Here is a 21,115-nt window from a genome sequence, read left to right as displayed (position 1 = left end):
AGGTATCAGTATATATAGTTAGTCAGGGTGAGAATCTTTCCAATTAACTCCTAGATTAAAGAATCTTCTGAATATTCTCAGGATCATTGCTTTGCTTCCATTAAGTTTCAATGATGAATTGTATATAAAACTTCAAGGAACGTGTAATTTCTATTGAAATTACATAGGATACACATGTAAAGAACCTAAAGAAAAGCAGATTTTTAAAAGAAATTGTAGAAATTTATATAAACACAAACCATTCAGAGCAGGAAAAATTTGAGAAGCTTCTGATCCTTTTCTGCAAGATTAGTATAACCTTGACACACACGGAAAAAAAACCCAAGGGCAAAATTACCACTGGTTATAGACGCAGAAATATTAAAATTATCTAAAAGTATGTTAGTGGGGTTACCCCAGGAATACTCAGAGTTTACCACTATGAACATATTAGCAGATGAATTAGTGAAAACCTGTGACTTACAAAAATATTATTAAAGTTAATCATTACAATGAGGAAGTGCAACATTTAGGGGCCAGGGAGATGGCTCAGTAGAATAAGCGCTTCCCTGCAAGCACAAGGGTTTGAGTTCAATCCCCGGTTCTGCAAAAAAAAAAGAAAAAAGAAAAAAGAAAAAAGGAAAAAAAAAAAAAGAAAAGAAAAGAAAACGTTTAGCAAACTAGGACTAAAAAAATAACTTGCTTAATTTGATGTGAACTATCTATCAAAACTTGGCACCAAAATTACATAAATAAATACATAAATAATGAAACATCAGAAACATTTTCATTAGGAATAAGATGAGGATAATTGTCACCAGTGCTGCTATTCAATATTGAGCTAGTAGTCTTAAAGAAATATAGTAAATGAGGGCTAAAAAAAATTCAAAGAGAAAAACCTACTTGTAGAATAAATAAAACAAAAGGTAAAGTCAAAAGCCATACAAGAGATTAAGCCTAACATTTTAGCAATAGCAATAGAAAAGGGACATAACCAGTGAACATATTTTTTAAATTACATAGGATACACATATAAACAACTTCAATTAAGATAACACTATAAAAAAAAGGTTTTTAAAAGAAATTGTAGACATTTACATAAATTATGGGTTAATAAGTATATGAATAGGCATTCCAAATTTCAATGAGAGAAAAACTTTTAATTCAACTATCAAATGGGCAAAACAAAATAATTTTGATGTTTGTCTAGTGCCTCACTTTAAAAAAAAAAACTCTCATAAATGTTGTTTATATTTTGAGAGCTCAAAAGTAAAACATTTAACGAAGAAAATTTGCAAAATACAGTAAACCATAAAAAATGTAAATCATTCACAAACTAGTACAGAGGCAGAAGATGCTAATATTTTAAAGTAACTGGAATTTTCAAATTGTTTCTTCCATAATTTTTCATTTTGAAAGAAATTCAGTATGCTTCGTTTCAATTTTCGGTTCAAAAATAGGTCATCTTGATCACTGTCAGTTCCATCTTTAATTAGTAGTGAACGCTGAGTGAAAATCACGTGTCAGGCACCCTCTAAATAATGCAGGTACTCTTATTTAATTCATATAGCAGCCATGTAAGAAAAACGGTTTTTCTGATGAAGAACATAAGGCATGGCACACAGTAAGCAGCAGACACAAACCAGCGGCGTGGTTCTAAAACTCTGTGTTTAGATTACTCCACCATTCTACAATCGTAAGGTCAGCACTCTCGGCTCGAAAGTTCCCTACAGCAATAGAACTCACTGCAGATTGTCATATGCCAAATTACTTGTTGGGTTGGGGGTGATGCAAGCCAGGAGCTCTTATGATCAAATTTCAACTCCATGATCTTGGATAAATTTCACTTATTTAGCGCTTATGTAACCTCACCTATAAAATGGGTCAGTGGTTAAAACTTCAAGTTGGCTTCTGGAGTTTATACTTCCATTTCCTGCAGTCCACTCTACAGCTTCAGGCTCCCTCCCAGGGGCTCCAGCACCACCAAGAGATGGTGAATGAAGTAGGGCTGGGAATTCTGGGCGGCTCCTCCGGTCCTGGACCGCGAGTGAGCACCAGAAAAGATGAAGCTGCAAGGACACGCGTGTGGTTCCCGGTTACGCCATGAAGGCCCCGCGGGGCTTCCAGATCCTCCCAATCCCAGGCTAACGAAACCATCGAAGACCCCCAGGGGGCAACACTGACTCCACAGGGTTTTTACTCCACGCAGCCGGACACAACCGAGGGCAGCGCTCCGCCCGCGCGACTGGCCCACAAATCAAGCTCCTCTCCAATTCCGCGCCGCAGGGACCTCAGGCCACACTTGCCCTCTGGCCAAGAAGTACTTCAACAGACTAGCCCTCACCTCAGCCCGGGAATGGGAAGCGCACAGCCTTCAACCTCCAGGCTCCCCAGTAATACGATCACTAAATGGAAGGAGTCAGCGGCCGCGCGCCGCATCCAGGCCCGCCCGGACTTCCACTGTAAGACTTCCTAGTCGGCCACGCCTCACCTGCTCTCTGGCCGGATAGCCGAGACAGCCGCAAGGTCTCGAGAGCGCCACCTTCTGATTGGTTGCCAGTGTTCTCTTTTTGTCTCGCGTTCTGTAGATGGGCCAATCAGGTTCCTCTCTGTAGAAGCCAGTCTCCCCGGAGCGGTGGCGCACTTGTTTCCTTCGGTAGGTGTGTGGCTGCCATCTTGTGTGTGGCTTGGGCTTTGGGGATTGAAAAATACTTAGTGGCTAGTAGCTATAAAGGAGACCTAGGGGAGGAGAGAGGTACAGGAGGCGCTGGGGGGAGGAGATGCTGCGCCGTTTTACTTGCCCGAAAAGACTAGTCTCTGAGCTTCATCCCAGAGCGAGGCGGTGGTGGTTGTGGTCCTCCCGGCTTTGTTTTGTGGGTTGTTGTGGGGCTTGGAGGGGCCTTCGATGCCTCGCCCTTGACTCTGTGGTTCTGACAGCTATTTCGGTAATGTCTCCGAAAGCGCCAGTCAGCCCCCCTTATAGATAAAGTAGGCTGATTGATGGACTGTAAGATTCTGCAAGGAATCAAAGCCGGTAATGGAACGGGAGAAGGGAAGATGGGCATCCCCGATTATCCTGTAGTTTGGAAAAAACCTACGCATTTTTTGTCGTTTGCCAGATAGACGCTGTTAAACGTTTCTTAGGCGTTGTCTTCTGACTAAGGCCATCCTTTGGTATTAGTGGGTGTCGGATTTAGCATTTGAGCTGCTTTATTAATTATTTACGCAGCCAGCATTCCTGCAGCCGTCTTTAAAAAAAAAAAAAAAAAAATTAGAAAGTGGTACAGAAGTGAAAGAACTTCGCTAAAGTTTGGTTTCCCTGGTGTCGATGTGTTTATTGCAAGATATATATGCCTCTAGATCTGCAGTGCTGTACTTGGTTGTGTCTTCTGGGGACTCTTATAGGGGAAAGCATCTTAACTGCGGAGTTCTTGTTGGAGAGGAGGGAAGAGACAAAGATTATCTCAGGTTTTGTTTCTGTTTGTGTACATCAAAGTAGAAAATACACTTCATCTTTAGTTTGGAAGGAAAATTTATTGGATCTGAAACCAAGCGAATGAAAATATAAAGGGCTCACAGTTCCAGGCTTGTGAGCCCTTTAGTGCAAGACTCTTGTCTCAAAATAAATAAAAAATAATAAAATTACATTGTTTTTAAATTTTTTTTTTATTCATGCATTTTGTAAAACCTAAGTTGTGAGAATTCAAACGTAGGGGCCAGGGAGATGGCTCAGTAGAGTAAGTGCTTGCCTGGCAAGCGCAAAGGCCTGAGTTCAATCCCTGGTTCTGTCAAAAAAAAAAAAAAGGAAGAAAGAAAGAAAGAACTCAAACATCAATAATTTACTGCTGAGTTGATGGCCAAAGTAGGGGTAGGGGTTAGGGGAGATGGCTCAGTGGCACATGGCCTGCGTGGCAAGCATGAATTCCTGAATTTGATTCCAAGCACAAAACAAACAAACAAAAAAAGTTCATGTTAATGTTACTACAAGGTAAATGAATGGGTAAGAAATACAGGTAACTGGTTTCAGCTCAGTGGTAAAGTAGCTATTAACATATGCCAGTGAAACAGTGAATTCTGACAAATGGAGCTTCTGGTTTTATGAAGTTATTAATCAAAAGGAGGACGTTACAGAGTTTTAGTGGAAAGAAAAAAAGGGTCTTAGTAAATGTCTATCATGAGGGAATTCTGAATGGAAGTCCAAATTGTGTTGGTTTTTCCCTGAAAAAGTAAATTACATATTCTTCTTTTAAATTTTATTTAGATGCTGAAGATTAAACCCAGTACCATCAGCATACTAAACGCAGGTTGTTAGAGTGAACTGTACCCCTACTCTTCAAAATTACTTTTAAAGTATAGAAATACTTTGCTGTGGATTGTAGTAATATTTATTATATAAGATGCCATTTGGGGCGAACATTTTGAGATAAATTTCCAGAAATATTCTTTTAGTCCTCTTTAATGCATTTCATCATTACCTTTCTAGTATTTAACTAATATAATCCATTATAGGGAAAATTGAACAAGAGAAATATGACAAAAAATAGATTTAAAATTGAAAAAGTTAAAATGGCCACTATAGTTTTGTATTCATTTAATCAATGAAATTGATTGAATACCTGGGCCAGGAGGATTTCCATTAATCACTGGCAGCATGTGTTAGGTGAGTACAGTATAACATTGAAATCGTCTTACTTAAAAACAATCTCATTTATTATCTTAGTTACTTTTTCATGGCTAGGACAAAATACCCAGCACCCACAACTAGTAAAGAAAGATTTATTTTGACTCACAGTTTTCAGTCCATAGGCCACTAGTTCAAAGGAAAGGCAGTGTGGCAGAAGAAAACCAGTTCATGGCATGGCAGACAAGCATGCTCCAAGCAGCAGGAGGGATATAGATATATATGTCCTCTATGCCCACAGTAACTTATCTTCTCCCACCAGGCTTTACCACCTAGCATTATACCTGGTTATAACACTATTAATGGCCTAATCTAGTACTACATGATCCAGTATCATACACCCATTATCCAGTTACTTCCCCAAAGCCCCACTCATGAGAGTGCACAAGGGAGGGGGAGAATATCTAAATATAAGGCGTAACAAAAAAAAAAAAAGTAACTGTTCATTCCTTGGTTCCGAAAAAAAAAAAAAAAAAAAAAAAAAAAAAAAGAAAAAGAAAGCATAACACTCCACTCCTTGCCCTGAAAAGACTCATGTACATCCTTTATGCAAAATAAGTTTAGTCCATTCTAAGAGTTGCTAAGGGCCTAATAGTTTCAGAATTGCTAAAAAGTCCAAAGTCTCCCCTGAGTTTTAAGACAAACTCTTAGCTCTGAGGCCCCTTAGGAATGAAAAGGAAGTTTAACACTTTCAACATAAAATGGCACAAGATAAACATTCCCTTTCCAAATAGGGGTATAGGAATGAGATCAAAGCAAGACCAAGCTCCAGGAGAGCAAACATGAAAACTTAGTTCCAAATCCAACACCTGGGACAATCTGTGGCAAGATAATGATACCCAAAGGGTTTGAGTGGCTCCACCCTTATGGACTTGCTGGTGGTGTATCCCTCATGACATCTTTCTTTGGCCAGCTTTGTTCATTCCTGTGACTTTCCTCAGACAATCCATGTTGCTGGCTTTGATATAGGAAAATATAACTTCCAACCAGAAAGATACCTGGGCCAAGTGTGTTTTCTCTAAAATTGAAGAATGAATTTTTTTGAACACTGGAGGTTAAGAGCAGAATATATTTATTGGGGGAAAGAAAGCTTCTGTCTGAAAGAGAGGGACAGTAGGGGACCTGAGTGGGTTACTGAGGCCTGCGTTTTCTAGGGGCTTTATAAGACAAAACCATGAGGTGAGGCAGGTCCAAGGTGGAAACGTGGGAACTTGCAAGGTGAGCATGAGGTAGCACAAAACTATGGTCCACCAATAATACGCATATAATTGACCAGATAAAATTGATTAAATGGGGATTAAATAGGGTATTGAGCCACTTAGCAAGTGAGCATGAATACAGTGGTTCCTCACTTATCACAGAGCCTACATTCCAGATAATCCTGTGATAGGTGAAAATCAGTGAAGTAGTGACATTATATTTTAATATTTGTATATATTTTAGGCTTTATAAACTCTTCCCACACTCCTACAAATGTTTTCCCCACTTTTAAAAACACTTCTAATGTTCTTAACCATTTTCTAAACTCACAAACCTATGTTAATTTTAACAACACATATACAGTACTGTACACTACTGCAAAATCCCATGATATAGCAAAAAATTTGATAAATAATTTAGATTAATATTTTTTGAAAACCCACAAAACCATCTGCAAAATAGTGGGGGACTATTGTGCAGAACAGGGGCTTTTCCTATAGGGGGCTGGGTTAGTGATTCTTCCAGGCTTTTTCAAGGTGATTGATAGCTATGTAGAATGTCAATCCCTAATGGTTATCCCTAGGGGAGGTATGTGGCTGCATTTGTTTACTCTTATTGTATTTTTTTTTCATGGCTATAATTTTTTTTTCCAATACTCTTATTGTCTTGAGGTCTGGCCCACAGCAGAGATACCTATCTCTCCCATAGTTGCAAGGTATCTTGCCTTCCATCTTGGGTCCTCTAAGGGCCTAGCCCTATCTGACTGCCTCTGACATTTCTATCTAACTCAGCTGCCTACACAAACTTTCTAGGGTCGACACTGTACCTTCAGGTTCACTCTCATGGCTTGACAACTCTCCTGTCCAGAGTGTAGTACCAGGCCTCCTAGGCCTTCTTCTGAAATCTAGAGAGAAACCTTCCTTACCTGACGACTCTAGCATTCTACGTGTATATAAATCCAGTACCACATGGATGACACCAAGGTCTTCCGTCAACTGGAGCAATAGCAGAGTCCTTTTGCATCTTGCTGCTAGTTGCAGAGACCTCTAAGTGCCTGAAAGGCTGAGCACTATAAACCCAACCCTTAAGTAAAACTTACCTAGACTGTTGCCATTCAGTAAGGTCCTGCCCTGCAGTTCACGTCTCAAAGAAGTCTTTTCCTTCTGCAGTTTGAAGCTGCAGAGGGTGAGTCTTGCCAGTTAAGGTTAAACCACCAGGCCATGTTCTCTATTGTTTTGTTCCAAAGTGTAGTATTCAGCTTTTTAATGCTAATCTTTTCAAAAACCAAGTTCTGCTCTGCTCCTTTGGTAGGCCTTAACTTTGTTGGAGCTTCCTTTGTTAACAAACTCAAACTTTTTTTTTTTTTTTTTGAGGCAGGGTTATGTAGTTTAGACTGGACTTGAGCTCACAGCCAGTTTAGGCTGGTTGGAACTCACAAGGATCTTCCTGTCTCAGCCTCCTAAGTTCGTTCTCTCTCTCTCTCTCTCTCTCTCTCTCTCTCTCTCTCTCTCTCTCTCTCTCTTTCTCCCTCTCTCCCTCCTCCCTCTCTCTCTCTCCATACACGGAATCAAACTCAGGACTTCAGGACCTTGCATTTGCCCAGCCCCAAACTCAAACTTTTAAAAGCCATTCTGCTGATTTAAATTTAAATTTATTCCCAAGCTTCTAAAATTATTTGCTCTTGATTCTCAAGGTACAGCTGGCTGAGAGACCCAACAGTAACATGCCACCACCTCAAAATTAAGGCTATCTTGAAATTTTTCCTCAACATTAGTCTGTTGTCTTTAATCTTAGTCTCCCACAATATCACTAGACATGAGCAAAATGCAGACAAATTTTTCTACCAAAACAACATACAAATTTTTCTTCCAAGTATAGCCTGGAGTCTAATTGCCAATGCAGTCCTTATTCCTAACTGAAACCTCCCAAGCCTGGTCTTCATCAGCTGCATTTCTATCAACATTCTGGTCTTCCAAGCTGAACAGAATCTCCCATTAACCATAGCTCACTACATTCTAGGGCTGCCTTTTTTGTGTGTGTGTGCTGGTGATTGATCTCAGGACCTTGTGCTCACCAGGCAGGCATTTATGCTGCTGAGCTATCTCCCCAGCCATAGGACTGCTTCTTTATCTGGCATCTCCAAACCTTTCCACACACCTCAAGTAAGCCGGTTCCAAAGGTTTCAGAACCACAATATCAGGTTGTACCACAGCAATAACTCTACTTCTCTGGTACCAAAATCTGTCTTAATTATTTACTTATTGCTGGGACAAAAATACCCAACAAGTTAAAGTAAGGAGAGGTTTATTTTGTCTCACAGTTTGTAGAGGTTTCAGTCCAATACTTAGTTAGTTCCAAGGCAGGGCAGCATGGCAGAGGGGCATGGCTGAAGAAAAATAGTTTATTGTATGACCGGAAGGTAGTGTCCTTCCCTGGGTTACCTTTTTTTTTTTCAAGAATGGAGGGATCCTTTTCTAGATAAACCTGTAACTTCATTTGTGATCTCATTTGGTCCTGCTGCTTAAATTAACATTTTTATGCAGCTTGATATTCATTTGTATACAACCCAACTCTCTCCTATTTCCTGTCATAATTATTAGAATAGGCATTTTCAGTGTGGTTTATACTTAAACCAAATTCTCATTGCTCCTTTTTGCCCAAATGAGTTACCTATGGCTTCACTCTCCAAAATGACTTTCCTATTCACTTTCTGCACTTATCCCTGGATGGGTTCTGATGGGATTTCAACTCAACCCTGGATGGGTTCTAGATTGCTAAAAATCATTTCAGGCAGGGCCCGCCAAAGAGCTCAGCAGATTAAAGCGCCTGCTTAGTCAGAGCACAGCGCCGGGTTAAATCTCTGGCCTGCCAGGCCGGCCCTGCCCCCAGGGTGCTCTGAGACTGGGCGTGGTGATATAATCCCAGTGCTTGGGAGGCTGAAAACAGGAGAATCATTATGAGTCCGATCTACGTAGTTGAGATCCTATAGACCCTGTACTAAATACATTTTAAAAAAATCATTTCAGGATAGGTGGATTAGAGTTGAAAGTAAGAGAAAAGGGGACCTCTGTTATCCACAGTGCATGAGAAACCACCCAGACACAGGCTTTCTGTGAGCTAGAGGCTGGATTTATGCTGTCTGGGTGCAGACAGGCTGAGATTGTGAATGATTTCAGCAGCTGGCCAGAGAAGTTGTGTTTCTATAGGGTTTGGGGATGGGGTTATAAAGATGGACAGTGCAGGTAGGTAGATAATACTGGAATTCCCAGGCATCCTAAATTTTCTTTGTGGCTATCTTGTTCTGCTTGCTGGGGGCAATATGTCCCTTTAATAGTTTCCTGTTGTTTGTGATAGGTTCTGGCCCTCGTATGAATTGCTGAATTATCATGGTGGTCATCTAATATGGCTGAAGCCCTTAAAACAACAGCTTCTCTTCCCAAAGACCATCTCCCCCTTCTCCAACTCAGCCCTGGGTGCAGTTTCCTTTTACCTTTCTCTCCACTTCAGGGAAGGCCCCAGTCAGCTCCTCAGACACTTCTAAACATCCCCTTCAAATCCCACCCCTCTGAAAAGTCCATAAAAGCTCCAGCTTTGTTTGTCTCAGGCCCGAGACCTACTACTTGACCCATCTGCCCTAGATCCTTCCTGTGTTTGGAGTTCATGAAGGCTTCTTTGATCTTTCCTACCTCTTTACTGCATCTCTGGAAAATCTATCAGTTTGTGGAGGCAGCATTTTTGCTGCAAGGATCTCTCTCAGGTCAGGCATGATACCCTCAACATTGGGCTGCCTTGAGGAGCAGTCCTGAGGAATTCAGCTTGAGTCATTTAAGAAGGCATAGCTATGATGAGGATGATCAGACCAGCTTGTTAATAAGGGAATTGGACTAGTTTTAATGAATTTATCATGGTAAGCTAGGGGCTGGTTAACCATTATCTCAACTCTCCTTTTGCAAGGTACCTCTAGAAAAGTCCTTACTGCTTGAGGGGGCAATCAGGTCTCCATGAAATAGTTCTGCTTCGGGCAGTCTTAGTTTTGTAGTATATTTGCTGGAATCCAGGATTACTGATTGCTGTAAACCCAATTACTATAGGTTTAGGAGTGTCGGGGCACTCCTTATAAATCTCTCTCCTTGTTGCTTTCAGTCTGTCTTAGTTACTTTTTTCTCGTTGCTGGGACAAAATACCTGACACCCAAAATTAAAGAAGGAAACGTTTATTTAGCTCAGAGTTTGTGGAGGTTTCACTCCATACACAGCTGGCTCCAAGACAGAGTGGCACATGGCAAGGCAGCAGTTCATGGCAGCAAAAAATAGCAAAACAGCAGGAGCAAAAGGGAGGCATAGTGGCAACAACAGCAACAGAGAGCAAGTCTGTCTCCCTTAAATTGCATTCAGGGTATCTGCCACAGGCTGGGGGTAGCACTCACACCCATAATCCCAGCAGCATTCACACCCATAATCCCAGGGTATCACAAATTAATTGCAAACCCTAAAAATCCACCCATGACTTACAGGAGGCTTTGGGGGGACAACTAGACATAAACCATGATAGTCTAGAAGTGGGATATATAAATTTAGGATTAATCAACCTGTATTGCCAGTGTTTAGATGGATATTCCCTAAATGATTAATATTACTATATGCAAAACTGAACAAGGATCTGACCCCAAGTTTTTTTATTTATTTCATTGATACATTTTAGGTATACGTAATGATCACATTAATCATATTTACCTCAAATTTTAAGGTAATAAAGGAAACATCAATAGGGGGTCCAGGTTTGTTTTCTTTTTAGTTGCTGACATGGCATTTGTAGGCCTAAGAGATGACACACTTGATTTTTTTTTAAAGCAGCTTTTAGGGATGGGGAGATGACTCAGTAGAATAAGCTCTTGCCTGGTAAGCACAAGGGCCTGAGTTCAATCCCCAGTTCCGCCAAACAAACAAACAAAACTAATAAAAAAGCAGCTTTTAAGTCCCTGAAAGCCTCAGAGGAAAAAACAAATCAGCATAAATCCAGTTTTTTTTCAGCAGTAGGAATTTAATGTGGGCTTTACTCTGAGCTGCATCCCTGGTCTTTTATTTTTTATCTTGAAATAGAGTGTCTTGGTTTTTACCTTGCTGAGACAAAATATGTAATACCTGAAGTTAAAGGAGGAGGGGCTTATTGTAGTTCACAGTTTGTAGAGGTTTCAGTCCATGGCCAGCGGGTTCCAAGGTATGGTGGCCTCGCAGAGGGGAAATAGTCAATGACAAAGCAGGCAGGACCAGTGAAGCACCAAGCAGCAACAGCAGTAAGCCTGCCTTCCCTTTCTCTTTAGATTCCATCCAGGTGATAAGCCTGTTCTGTTGATTGGTGCCACCAGCACCCATGGTGGGGCTTCCATTATTCATGCCCCAAACTATGTTAAACCAATTTAGTTATTACACATCCTTAATCCCAGTATTATGTACCCTAGATCCAGCCATTTCCTAAAAGCTCCACTTATGAACACATGAGGTTTTGGGGGGCATCTACATATAAACCATAACACAGGATTTCAAATTAAATAGTTAAATTGCCTGGATTGGGATTGAGTTTATAATGCTTCTGCCTCAGCCTCCCAGAGTGGTAGGATTACATATATGTACCAATATAGCAGGCCAAATCAAGAGTGTTTTAATTTTTGCTTTGTTTATTTTGTTTTTTGCAGTGCTGGCTACTGAACCCAAGGCCTTCCTGCCAAGCCTTATCCCCAATCTATTTTTTAATTTCTATATTTTATTTTGTTTTTGGAGACAGGGTCTCACAGTGTTGTACAGGCTGGGCTTGAACTTTTGATCCTCCTGGCTGAGTGTGAAACTCAGTGGAAGAATACTTGCCTTGCATTTACAGTGCTCTGGGTTCAATCCCCAATACTGCAAAAATAAAAATAACTTCAGTGAGGTTGTCTGATATAGGCCTACTTATAAACTGTAATATATTCTATACCTTTGGGGGTCCTGTAAATCAACAAATAAAAAATCAATATCATGATAGAAAATAAGCAAAGTATTTTAAAGAAAAAAATAAGCAAAAGGCATAAAAGACCAAGCGCATGTTAAAAAAGGGGGGAAAATGAATGTGTAATCAAGGAAATATTAAACCAGTGAACTTATTTTTTAATTATTTAAGATAAACACTATAGGCCAGGGAAAAGAGAGATAAAATCCTTAATCACTGTTTGTGTAAATGTAAATTTGTGGGGGGTTTGGTTTGCAGTACCAGGGATTGAACTCAGGGACTTGCATTTGCCAGGCAGGTGCTTATGCCACTGAGCTATATATCTCTGGCTCCTATAAATGTAAATTTGTATCACTTTTTTAGAAAGCAATTGGTCAGGATTACAAAACATGTAATATATCCTCTCGTCTTTTCTGGGAAGTCCTAAAGAAATGAAAATGTAACCAAAGCTTCATGATTACAGTATAACTCTGAAAAACTGAAAATGAATATTAAGTGTTAGTAGAGTGGTTTTATAAATTATGGAACATCCATCTTCATGGTCAGTGTCTTAAAGGAATGTTTTTAAAGAGTATTTAGTGGGACTGGGGAGATGGCTCAGTGGAATAAATGCTTCCCTGGCAAGCGCAAGGCCTGAGTTCAATCCCCCATTCTGAAAAAAAAAAAAAAATTCAAAGCAAGGAAAGAAATCTTTAAGTCTTGCTAGTGGAGGTACAAATACAAATAGTTAAATTGTTTCCAGGCTAGCTCTGAGATTTCCTCAAATTTAACCCACCCTGCTGACTTGCTGTTGTTGAAAAAGAATTTTCAGGGTGGATCAGAAAAAAGGCATGAGTAGGGTTTATTAGGCAAAGGCAGTTTCAGGGTGGATCAGAAAAAAGGCATGAGTAGGGTTTATTAGGCAAAGGCAGCGATTATAAGACATACTCCAGAAGGGAGTGCAGATACTCAAAGAAATGTGATACAGTTTGGAACTTTAATTTTCTTGGGGAGAAAAGCTCAAAAAGAATATGCCTACCCCACTTCCCTCTTCTAAAGACATAAACAGTTTGGAGATTTTTTTGTTTTGTTTTCTGAATAGGTAATTTAAATAGTTTCTGGATTCACATATCCCTTTGTTTATTTTCTTAAATTGTACCAATTTAAGGCCTTCTAATGATGGGTCTGGTAGGGAGGGAATGTAAACCTGGCCCAGGACTGTTGGCACTGGGGCTGTCCTCCCAGGGCCAGGCTCCTATTCCTTACTTTCTTAATTGAGCAAATTTATGGCTTTTTCGTGATGGTCTGGTAAAGAAGTATAAATCTAGCCAGGGAATTTTGGCATGGGACTGTTTTTAGTGACTTTGGCCAAGTCCTGGAAGTTGCAGTCTTCTTACAAAGTACAATTTTTAGTTATCATTTTCTTGTCTCCTTTCTATGTATCTTTCATTGTCACTGGGATGGGTTTGTGAGGTCCCCAAGGCTGAAATTAGGCACCTATCCCACCCTTTTAAAATAAATTTGCAGGGTGAGGGATACAGCTCAACAGCACAATGCCTGCCTGGTAAGCATGCAGTCCTGAGTTCGGTTCTCAGTAAAAATAAAATAAAATAATAAAATTTGCAGGTTTATTAACTCCTATGGCAGAAAAAGAATTCTCAGCATACACCAGTAAAAGAGACATAAGTTTATTAGCTCACACTCAAACAATGGAATGTGGGCGCTCAGAGAAATGGGACATGTGTGAGTCTGGAGTAAGGAACATTTAAGGGGTGTCTTCAGGATGGGTAATCTAGGATGTGTATTTTCACTGTCAAGTTACAATGCAAGCCATCTACATATGATTGAAGTGGAGATATGCTGCTGTATTAGTTACTTTTCTTGTTGCTGAGACACAATACCCTACACCCAAAGTCAAAGAAGGAAAGTTTTACTTTGGTTCACAGTTTGTAGAGGTTTTAATCCATTAGTAGGTGGCTCTAAGGCAGGGTAGTATGACAGAGGTGCATCATAGAGGAGAAAAAAATTCATGATGTAGAAGGCTGAAGGGGGGCCAGCCAAATAGCTCAGCAGATTAAAGCACCTACAAGCAGGGGCAGGGGCTGGGGGTTCAATCCCCGGTATGCTGTGATGGCCCCATCTGCCAGGGTGGGCTGAGACAGCAGCTGAGACTGGGCGTGGTGGCATGTACCTGTAATCCCAGCTATTGGGAGACTGTAAACAGGTGGATCACTACGAATCCAATCTAGTAGTGAGACCCTGAACACCCTGTAGACCCTTCCATAAAATAAAAAATAAAAATAAAAAGAAGGCAGAGGAGAGGCAGCAAAAGAACCAAGCAGTAAGTAAAGGCAGAACCCCTCTTTCTTTATATTCTCTCCAGGCTGCAGTGGGACAGGTACACTAACCCAGGATGGGCCTTCCCATCATCCACACCCATAAGTATGCCTGATCAATCAGTGGACTAATTTAGTAATCATACACCCTTAATCCCAGCATCACACACTTTAGATACAGTCACCTCTGAAAAGCCCCACCTATGACTGCATGAGGTGAGGCTTTCGGGGGACATTGGACACAGGTCTACTAACTGCCCACCAAAATTGCTGCTTCTTTGAGGAAGCATAGTGTACCAGTGAAAAGGACAGAGCTAGTGCCTGATTCACAGGCTTGTTGTAAAAGGCTCTTCCCCCCCACCCCTTTGAGCTCATTTTGTAACCCAGGCTAGTCTCAAACTTGCAGTGATCCTCCTGCCTCAGCCTTCTGAGTACAGGGATGTAAAAGGATCTTCACGGATATTTTGAGTGAGTTTCCTGTAAAAGAAAACAGATTATTTTGAAGCTGTTGTTTTCTTAAAAGTATAGTTTTAAAATGTTGATTTTTCCATTTCTTTTCTACCTAGTTTTTATTTTTTCCCTCCAATTTCATTATTTCCTTTATACTACCTCACAATCATTTGGAATACAGTTTGACAATTTGTTATAAAGTGGAATATGTCTTTCTTTTCTATTCTCACAGTCTCATTTCTAGATTGAAATTAAAAACCATGCATGAGAGAACCAGTAGCTTCTTATCCTCATCCTAGCAAGCACTTCTATTATCAGTTAATTTTTAAATTTTTACCCTTATATGAGATATAGAATGGTGTGCAATCGTAATTTTAATTTGTATTTCATCAGTAATTATGCTATGCTTCTCTAATGAAAAATGAAATGAAAACCTGTATTATTCACCTGACCTGCCCATAGATACTTATAGCAGCATTACTTGTAGTCACCAAAAACTCGAATCAACTCAGATGTCAACACAGTAATGAATTTTAAAATTCATTATATCCATGAAATACAATGCAGGAACTTCTTTTTTTTATCTAGGTAAACATAATTGTACAGGGAAAGGGAATATGGTATTACTACAATGGTAATTGTGAGGGAAGAAAACATAAAATAAGCCCTAAAACACTACATTATATTATGAAAACATGCCAAAGAAAAGTGACCACAAAGCTTATGAAATGTTAGCTTAAATACTTTATTTATTTATTTTTGGCAGAACTGGGGATTGAACTCAGGCCCTTGTACTTGCCAGGGAAGCACTTATTCCACTGAGCCATTTCCCCAGCCCCTAGTTTAGCTATTTTAGAAGAAGCTAAGAAAGGTGCAGAAAAGATGAAATCGTTGAAAGAACTTCATTAATTAGCAATACAAGAGCTCTGAAAAGAGAGAACTAGAATATAGCATGTGAAATGAGAACTGATAAAACTCAGGAAATGTTGAAGGAGATATTTTTAAATGACAAATCATAAAGGAGACAGGAGAGAATCTCTGTCACAGAAAACAGGGAGAGTAGGGGCCTGGGAGATGGCTCACTAGAATAAGCACTTCCCTGGCAAGCACAATGGTCTGAGTTCAATCCCAGTTCCGAAAAACAAGTAGAAAACAGGGAGAGAAATAGAGGCTAGGAAGGAGAAAAGCAAGAAGAGTGAAGCAGTTTTTGACTTTTTTGGCAAAAAGAAGTAACAGTTCCACAAATATAAATTAAAACACAGTGGTGATAATTATTTATAACATAGTGAATATATGTCATGTGAACTTTAAAATGCTTAAAATTTTAAATTTTATTTTACCATAATAAAAAGCATAAGCCTGCCATGCATGGTGGCACATGTGTATTGAGAGGCTGAGGCAAGATTACAAGTTCAAGTCCAACCTGGAAGTTCAGCAACTTAGTGAGACTTTGTCCCAAAACAAAGATGAAACAACAACAACAACAAACCTGATGGCTGTTGCTCAGTGTGAAGACTCTGGATTCAATCCGTAGTCTTGTAAGAAAAAAAAAAAAAAAGGAAAGGAAATCAAAGGGAAAAAGGAAGGAAAGGAGAAGAGAGGAGAAGAAAAGGAAAGGAAAGAGGAAGGAAAGGAAAGGGAAAAAAGAGAGGAAAGGAAAAGGAAAGAGGAAGGAAAGGAAAGGAAAAAGGAAGGACAGGAGAGAAGAGTAGAAGAGGGTAGAGGAGAGAAGAGGCGAGGAGAGGAGAGGAGAGGAGAAGAGGAAAAATAAAGGAAAGGAAAGAAAAATGAAAGGAAAGGAAGAAGGAAATGAGATGAGAGGACAGGATAGGACAGGACAAGAAAGGAAAGGATAGCTTACCACTCTTTGAATCTGAGAAGTAAACCTGTAACATTTGTCATTGAGTTGATACAACTGTTGGATTTTTAAAAAACAGGAAAATTGTTGTTGTAATTATGGAAAAATAGAGCAAGTCATTTGGAAAGAAAATCACATTGCATTAGATTTTTGGGTTGTAACATTTTGTGGTAGATAATAAAACAACAGTTTAAAAAATATTCAAAGAAAAATAATTCATGGTTCATCAAACTCACCTTTAAGAATTCTGGTTGTAAAGGCAATTTTAAAACTTAACTAGAGATAGTCCAGGCCTGTTTCCCTGTGGCAGCTCCGCCTTGCTGGAGAAGGAAAGTGCGCCAGATTCTTTCAGGTAGTCTAAAGGTCTGGAGGGCTCATCAAACGAGCATACCTGTCTGCAGGACTCTTGGTCTTTTGGGCCCGACACGAATCAAGGTGCAGGAAGAGGCAGGAAAATCCCCTGGATCCCTGCAGGATTAATTTGTTGGAAAACAAAATAAAAAATACTCAACATGCAAAACTCTTGTGAAGAAAATGAAGGAAAACCAGAGAATATGCCAGAGGCAGAGGAACACTGCCCTTCAGAAGATTCCCCACAAGAAGCAGAAAGAAACCCTCAGCCTTCTGAAGGAGGTATAAGCCAGGAAGCAGAAGGAAACCTGAGAGGAGGGCCTGCTCCAACTGGCCGGGAATTTAAAGAAGACATTCCAGTTAGGCACTTGGACCCTGAAGAAATGATAAGAGGAGTAGATGAATTGGAAAGGCTTAGGGAAGAGATAAGAAGAGTAAGGAACAAGTTTGTGTTGATGCATTGGAAACAAAGACCTTCGTGCAGCCGTCCTTATCCTGTGTGCTTCAGGCCTTGAATTCTTTTTTTCTGTGATATTAAAATCTGGCCCTTGTTTTCTTCCTGTTAGCATTTCCTCATGTATCTTTGACCTTTGTTTTGCTTTTAATTACCTGGCGGTATTTTATTTTAGGTAGTTTTCTTATTACCAGCTTCTCATTGGATTTTGAATTTTGCCCTATTTTCCTGATTTAATTTTCAATTGGAAAGTTTCACACATATGCATGGAAATACATTTAATCTGTTATACAGTGAAACATGATAGGTTACAAACATCATATTTAATATCAGCTCACATATGTAGGATGAAATTCCAAACTGTGTGTGCACCATATATATATATATATATAACACTGAACTGAACCACGCAAATTTCTTTGTGGTGCGAATTATTGTTTTTGTTTTACTTTTTGCTTATGTGTATTTTTTAGTGAACATTTATCTCATCTATACAAAAAGCTGAGAATTTTTTTATAAGTCAGAAAAGTAAATTGCAACCAGCTTAAGGGCAACGGGGGCACTTGAACTCTTGATGAAAGAACTATAAAAAAAGAAATGTAAATCTCACATTACCTCTGGATCTCAGCCAGAGGAATAAAACTGGCAATTCTCAAAGATAAAAAAAAAAATAATAAAAAAATAAAAAATAAAACTTAACTAGACATTTGATTCAAGGATTGGCAAAAACAGACCAGCCAGTTTCCCTAATTAGCAAAAATAAAAACTCAGCTAGCCTTGGCATTCCAACACCAGCTGGGGCTTCTAAGATAAGTGTAACTCAGCCAGACAGTGCATCCTATTAGCTTATTTCCAAGACTTATCGCTTAGAGACAGACCCAACTCAGCCTTAGACAATGATTGATTCTCCCTGCTTACCCTAGCCCTGACCTACCTGTCATATGATAGTAATCCCCAATTAACTTGCTTAGAATAAGTCTGCCCAGCAATATATGACAAGATAATGTGTAACCAAGTGTAAAATGCCCTGTTATCTGCCTTTTGTACTTCCTTCTAACAACCTATATAAGTGACTGTTTAGCTACAAGACAAGGCTGGTGATCTGGAACTGAGATTCCCCCCAGTCTGCTAGCATAATGTTTGCCTTCCAAAGTTCTTTGGTGCTGCATGTCTTCTGACATGGTCCTAATTTATCCGCAACAAGTCCATTGACAAATATCTGAAAATAGGAAACAATTCAGGGAAGATTGTTTTAATGAATCCTTCCTGAAGATTACACTACACAACAAATTTCAGACTACCAACAAATGCTTTAAAAAGTTTCAACAAAACAAGTGGTAAGCATCTGGCATGATTGTGTATAGCAGCAGGATTAAAAGATAAGGAGATGTCTTGGGGTCTCAGTGCCTGCCTGGCAAGCACAAGGACCCAAGTTCAATCCCCCGTACTGCATTCCGTGCTGGCCCCAGAACTGGGAGTAGTGACGTACACCTGTAATCCCAGCACTGGGGAGGCTGAGACAGGAGGATCACTACAAGTCTGAGCTGCATAGTGAGACCGTGTATCAATTTAAAAAAAAAAAAAGATGAGGGTTATACTGATAGAGTAGTACCTAAATATTATATAGTCTGTTAATGGAGAAATAATATAACCCACTGTCAAATAATAAAGTAAATAATTAATAGTAATAATAATAATAAAGTAATGACTTTGTTTTAAAGAAAATAAAAAATTTGCCTTGAACCAGATGTGAGTGACCATAGTCTAGGAATATGGTTCATATTGCTTTGAGTGACACATTCCACTGTAGAAGAGGTTATGTAAACTTTCATAGTCACTTAACAAAAGAAAGTCACATATTGATGCATTTACTGAATATATTGATGGGACTATCATACAGGTGTTGTGGGACCTGAACGGGCAGAAAACAGGTTAATCTACCATTGACAGTACAGCTACAGTAGACCTAACCTCCTGCCCCATTAGGTCTGTCTAAGTTGATGTATAGTAAGGGACTCTAATGTTCTAGAGAGGGTAAAATCCATGTAAAAATTGTACATAAAAGGAGCCCATTATAACTTAAGCAAGAACCAGCACTAACCATGATATATACATAACTTGTTATCTGATTGAAGAAAAATAAAACACTTCAAAATGAACAGAAGATGGCAGACAACAACCACACAGTTAAATAGAAACCAAAATGAGAGTCAAATAATTTCAGCTGATGAAAAAGCTCTGCAAAATGTTCAGCCCCAGAGCTAAAAACAAACAAACGAAAAAACTTACTTCATGACACTCCTGAGTTAAATCTCAACATTTGTAGAAATGAAAAGCCTCAGCTCTAAATTTGAAATGCCAAAACAAATGGACATAAAGGAAGATGTGAAAAGTGAATTTCCTGAATGCAAGAAATTGGTAAAAATGGAGTTTCTGGGAAGAAGAAGCAATAGCTAAGATAATTTAATTTTTTAATTTATTTTTATTTATTTTTATTTTTGCAGAACTGGGGATTGAACTCAGGCCCTTGCGCTTGCCAGGGAAGCGCTTATGCTACTGAGCCATCTCCCCGGCCCCTAATTTTAAAATTTTTATACATAGAAAGATTTTGGAAATAAAGGAAGACATAAATGTATACATAGAAGAGGCTCAAGCTGGCCATATGTCTCAATGATGGCATACTGTGTAGTGTGGTAGGCCCTTAGTTCCAGCTGGTGCTGCTAGCACCAGCACCACCAGCACTAGCACCACCAGCACCAGCACCACCAGCACCAGCACCAGCACCACCAGCACCAGCACCAGCTCCAGCACCACCAGCACCAGCACCAGCACTACCACCAGCACCACATATGCACGTGCACGCACGCACGTGCGCGCGCACACACACACACACACACAGTATATTGTATATTGAGAATGTTGATCCAGAATGGTTACCTCTAAGTCATGTAAAACTGATAGACTTTCAAAATAATGAAGAAAAATTCCTCTGGGCTTCTAGGCAGAAATAAATTAGCAATAGACTTTTTAGCAGTGACACATAGAGTTAAACACCCAGGGATAAACATAGTTAAAGCCTATGAAAGTTTAGGCCAAGTATTTTATAACTGCCATTTCCAGGAAAAAAAAAAAACCCTGATAAATTCCACCATAATAAAAGTAAATATATGTTAAGTGCCATGAACAAAGACAAATTTAGACATATCACAGAGCTAATCTCCTTAATGAAAATAATTTCCTGAAAAATCTAACCAGTAAGACTATTAACCCAATAGAAAAATTGGCCAAAGATATGAAAAGAGAATTTAGAGGAAAAGAAAGACAAATGACAGATATATAAAAAATGTTTCAACTTTAGTCGTACACATGAGAGATATAAATTAAAGCTATGCTAAAGAATTAAAGCATTCTAAAGCTCACCCCAAGCCCAGAGTTACACAATATATTTTATAGACTGTGAAGAAATAGTCATTTTGATACATTGCTGATAGATGCTTACATAACCATAAACTGTATGGAAGAGGATATGTCAATATCCAACAAAATTACATGTACATTTATCCTTTGGCACAGGCATTTAACTTTTAGTAATCTGTTCTAGAAATACACTGAAATAAAATAAAAGCTATCAGCTGGGAATAGTGACACACAGCTGTATTTCCAGGACTCTGAGAAGCTGAGGCACAAAGATCACAAGTTCAAACTTAGTCTGGACAACTTAGTGACTTAGGAAGACTGCATGTTAAGAGTCCTAGCCCAGGTCCGGTGAGTGTGTGGAGAGCTTCCTGCTACCCTGCGCCGGCGGGACCAGTCCCAGCCCAGGCGCAGCGTGGGCCGGACCCTCT

General features: G+C 39.5%; 2 protein-coding genes across 3 annotated transcripts in view; both read left to right on the top strand.

Moving 5' to 3' along the window:
• The first annotated feature begins 2,557 nt into the window (after window positions 1–2,557).
• Cab39l (calcium binding protein 39 like) overlaps window positions 2,558–21,115 on the top strand; it is a 156,594-nt gene continuing 138,036 nt past the window's right edge. Inside the window, exon 1 of one of the 2 annotated variants that reach the window (XM_023717291.1) lies at window positions 2,558–2,635. The gene's annotated coding sequence lies outside the window, so the exon portion shown is untranslated. The remainder of the gene's footprint in view (window positions 2,636–21,115) is intronic. The other variant, XM_023717294.1, reaches the window with a different exon arrangement.
• LOC101572146 (transcription elongation factor A protein-like 8) lies at window positions 16,858–17,871 on the top strand. Its single transcript, XM_004633095.2, has one exon. The coding sequence runs from the start codon at window positions 16,978–16,980 to the stop codon at window positions 17,329–17,331; it is 354 nt and encodes a 117-aa protein (XP_004633152.1). The 5' UTR covers window positions 16,858–16,977; the 3' UTR covers window positions 17,332–17,871.

Source organism: Octodon degus, unplaced genomic scaffold (assembly GCF_000260255.1).
Source record: "Octodon degus isolate 3935 unplaced genomic scaffold, OctDeg1.0 scaffold00051, whole genome shotgun sequence".
Lineage (NCBI taxonomy): Eukaryota > Metazoa > Chordata > Mammalia > Rodentia > Octodontidae > Octodon > Octodon degus.
The sequence above is the reverse complement of the archived record's forward strand: the minus strand, read 5'-3'. Positions and strand labels throughout refer to the sequence as shown.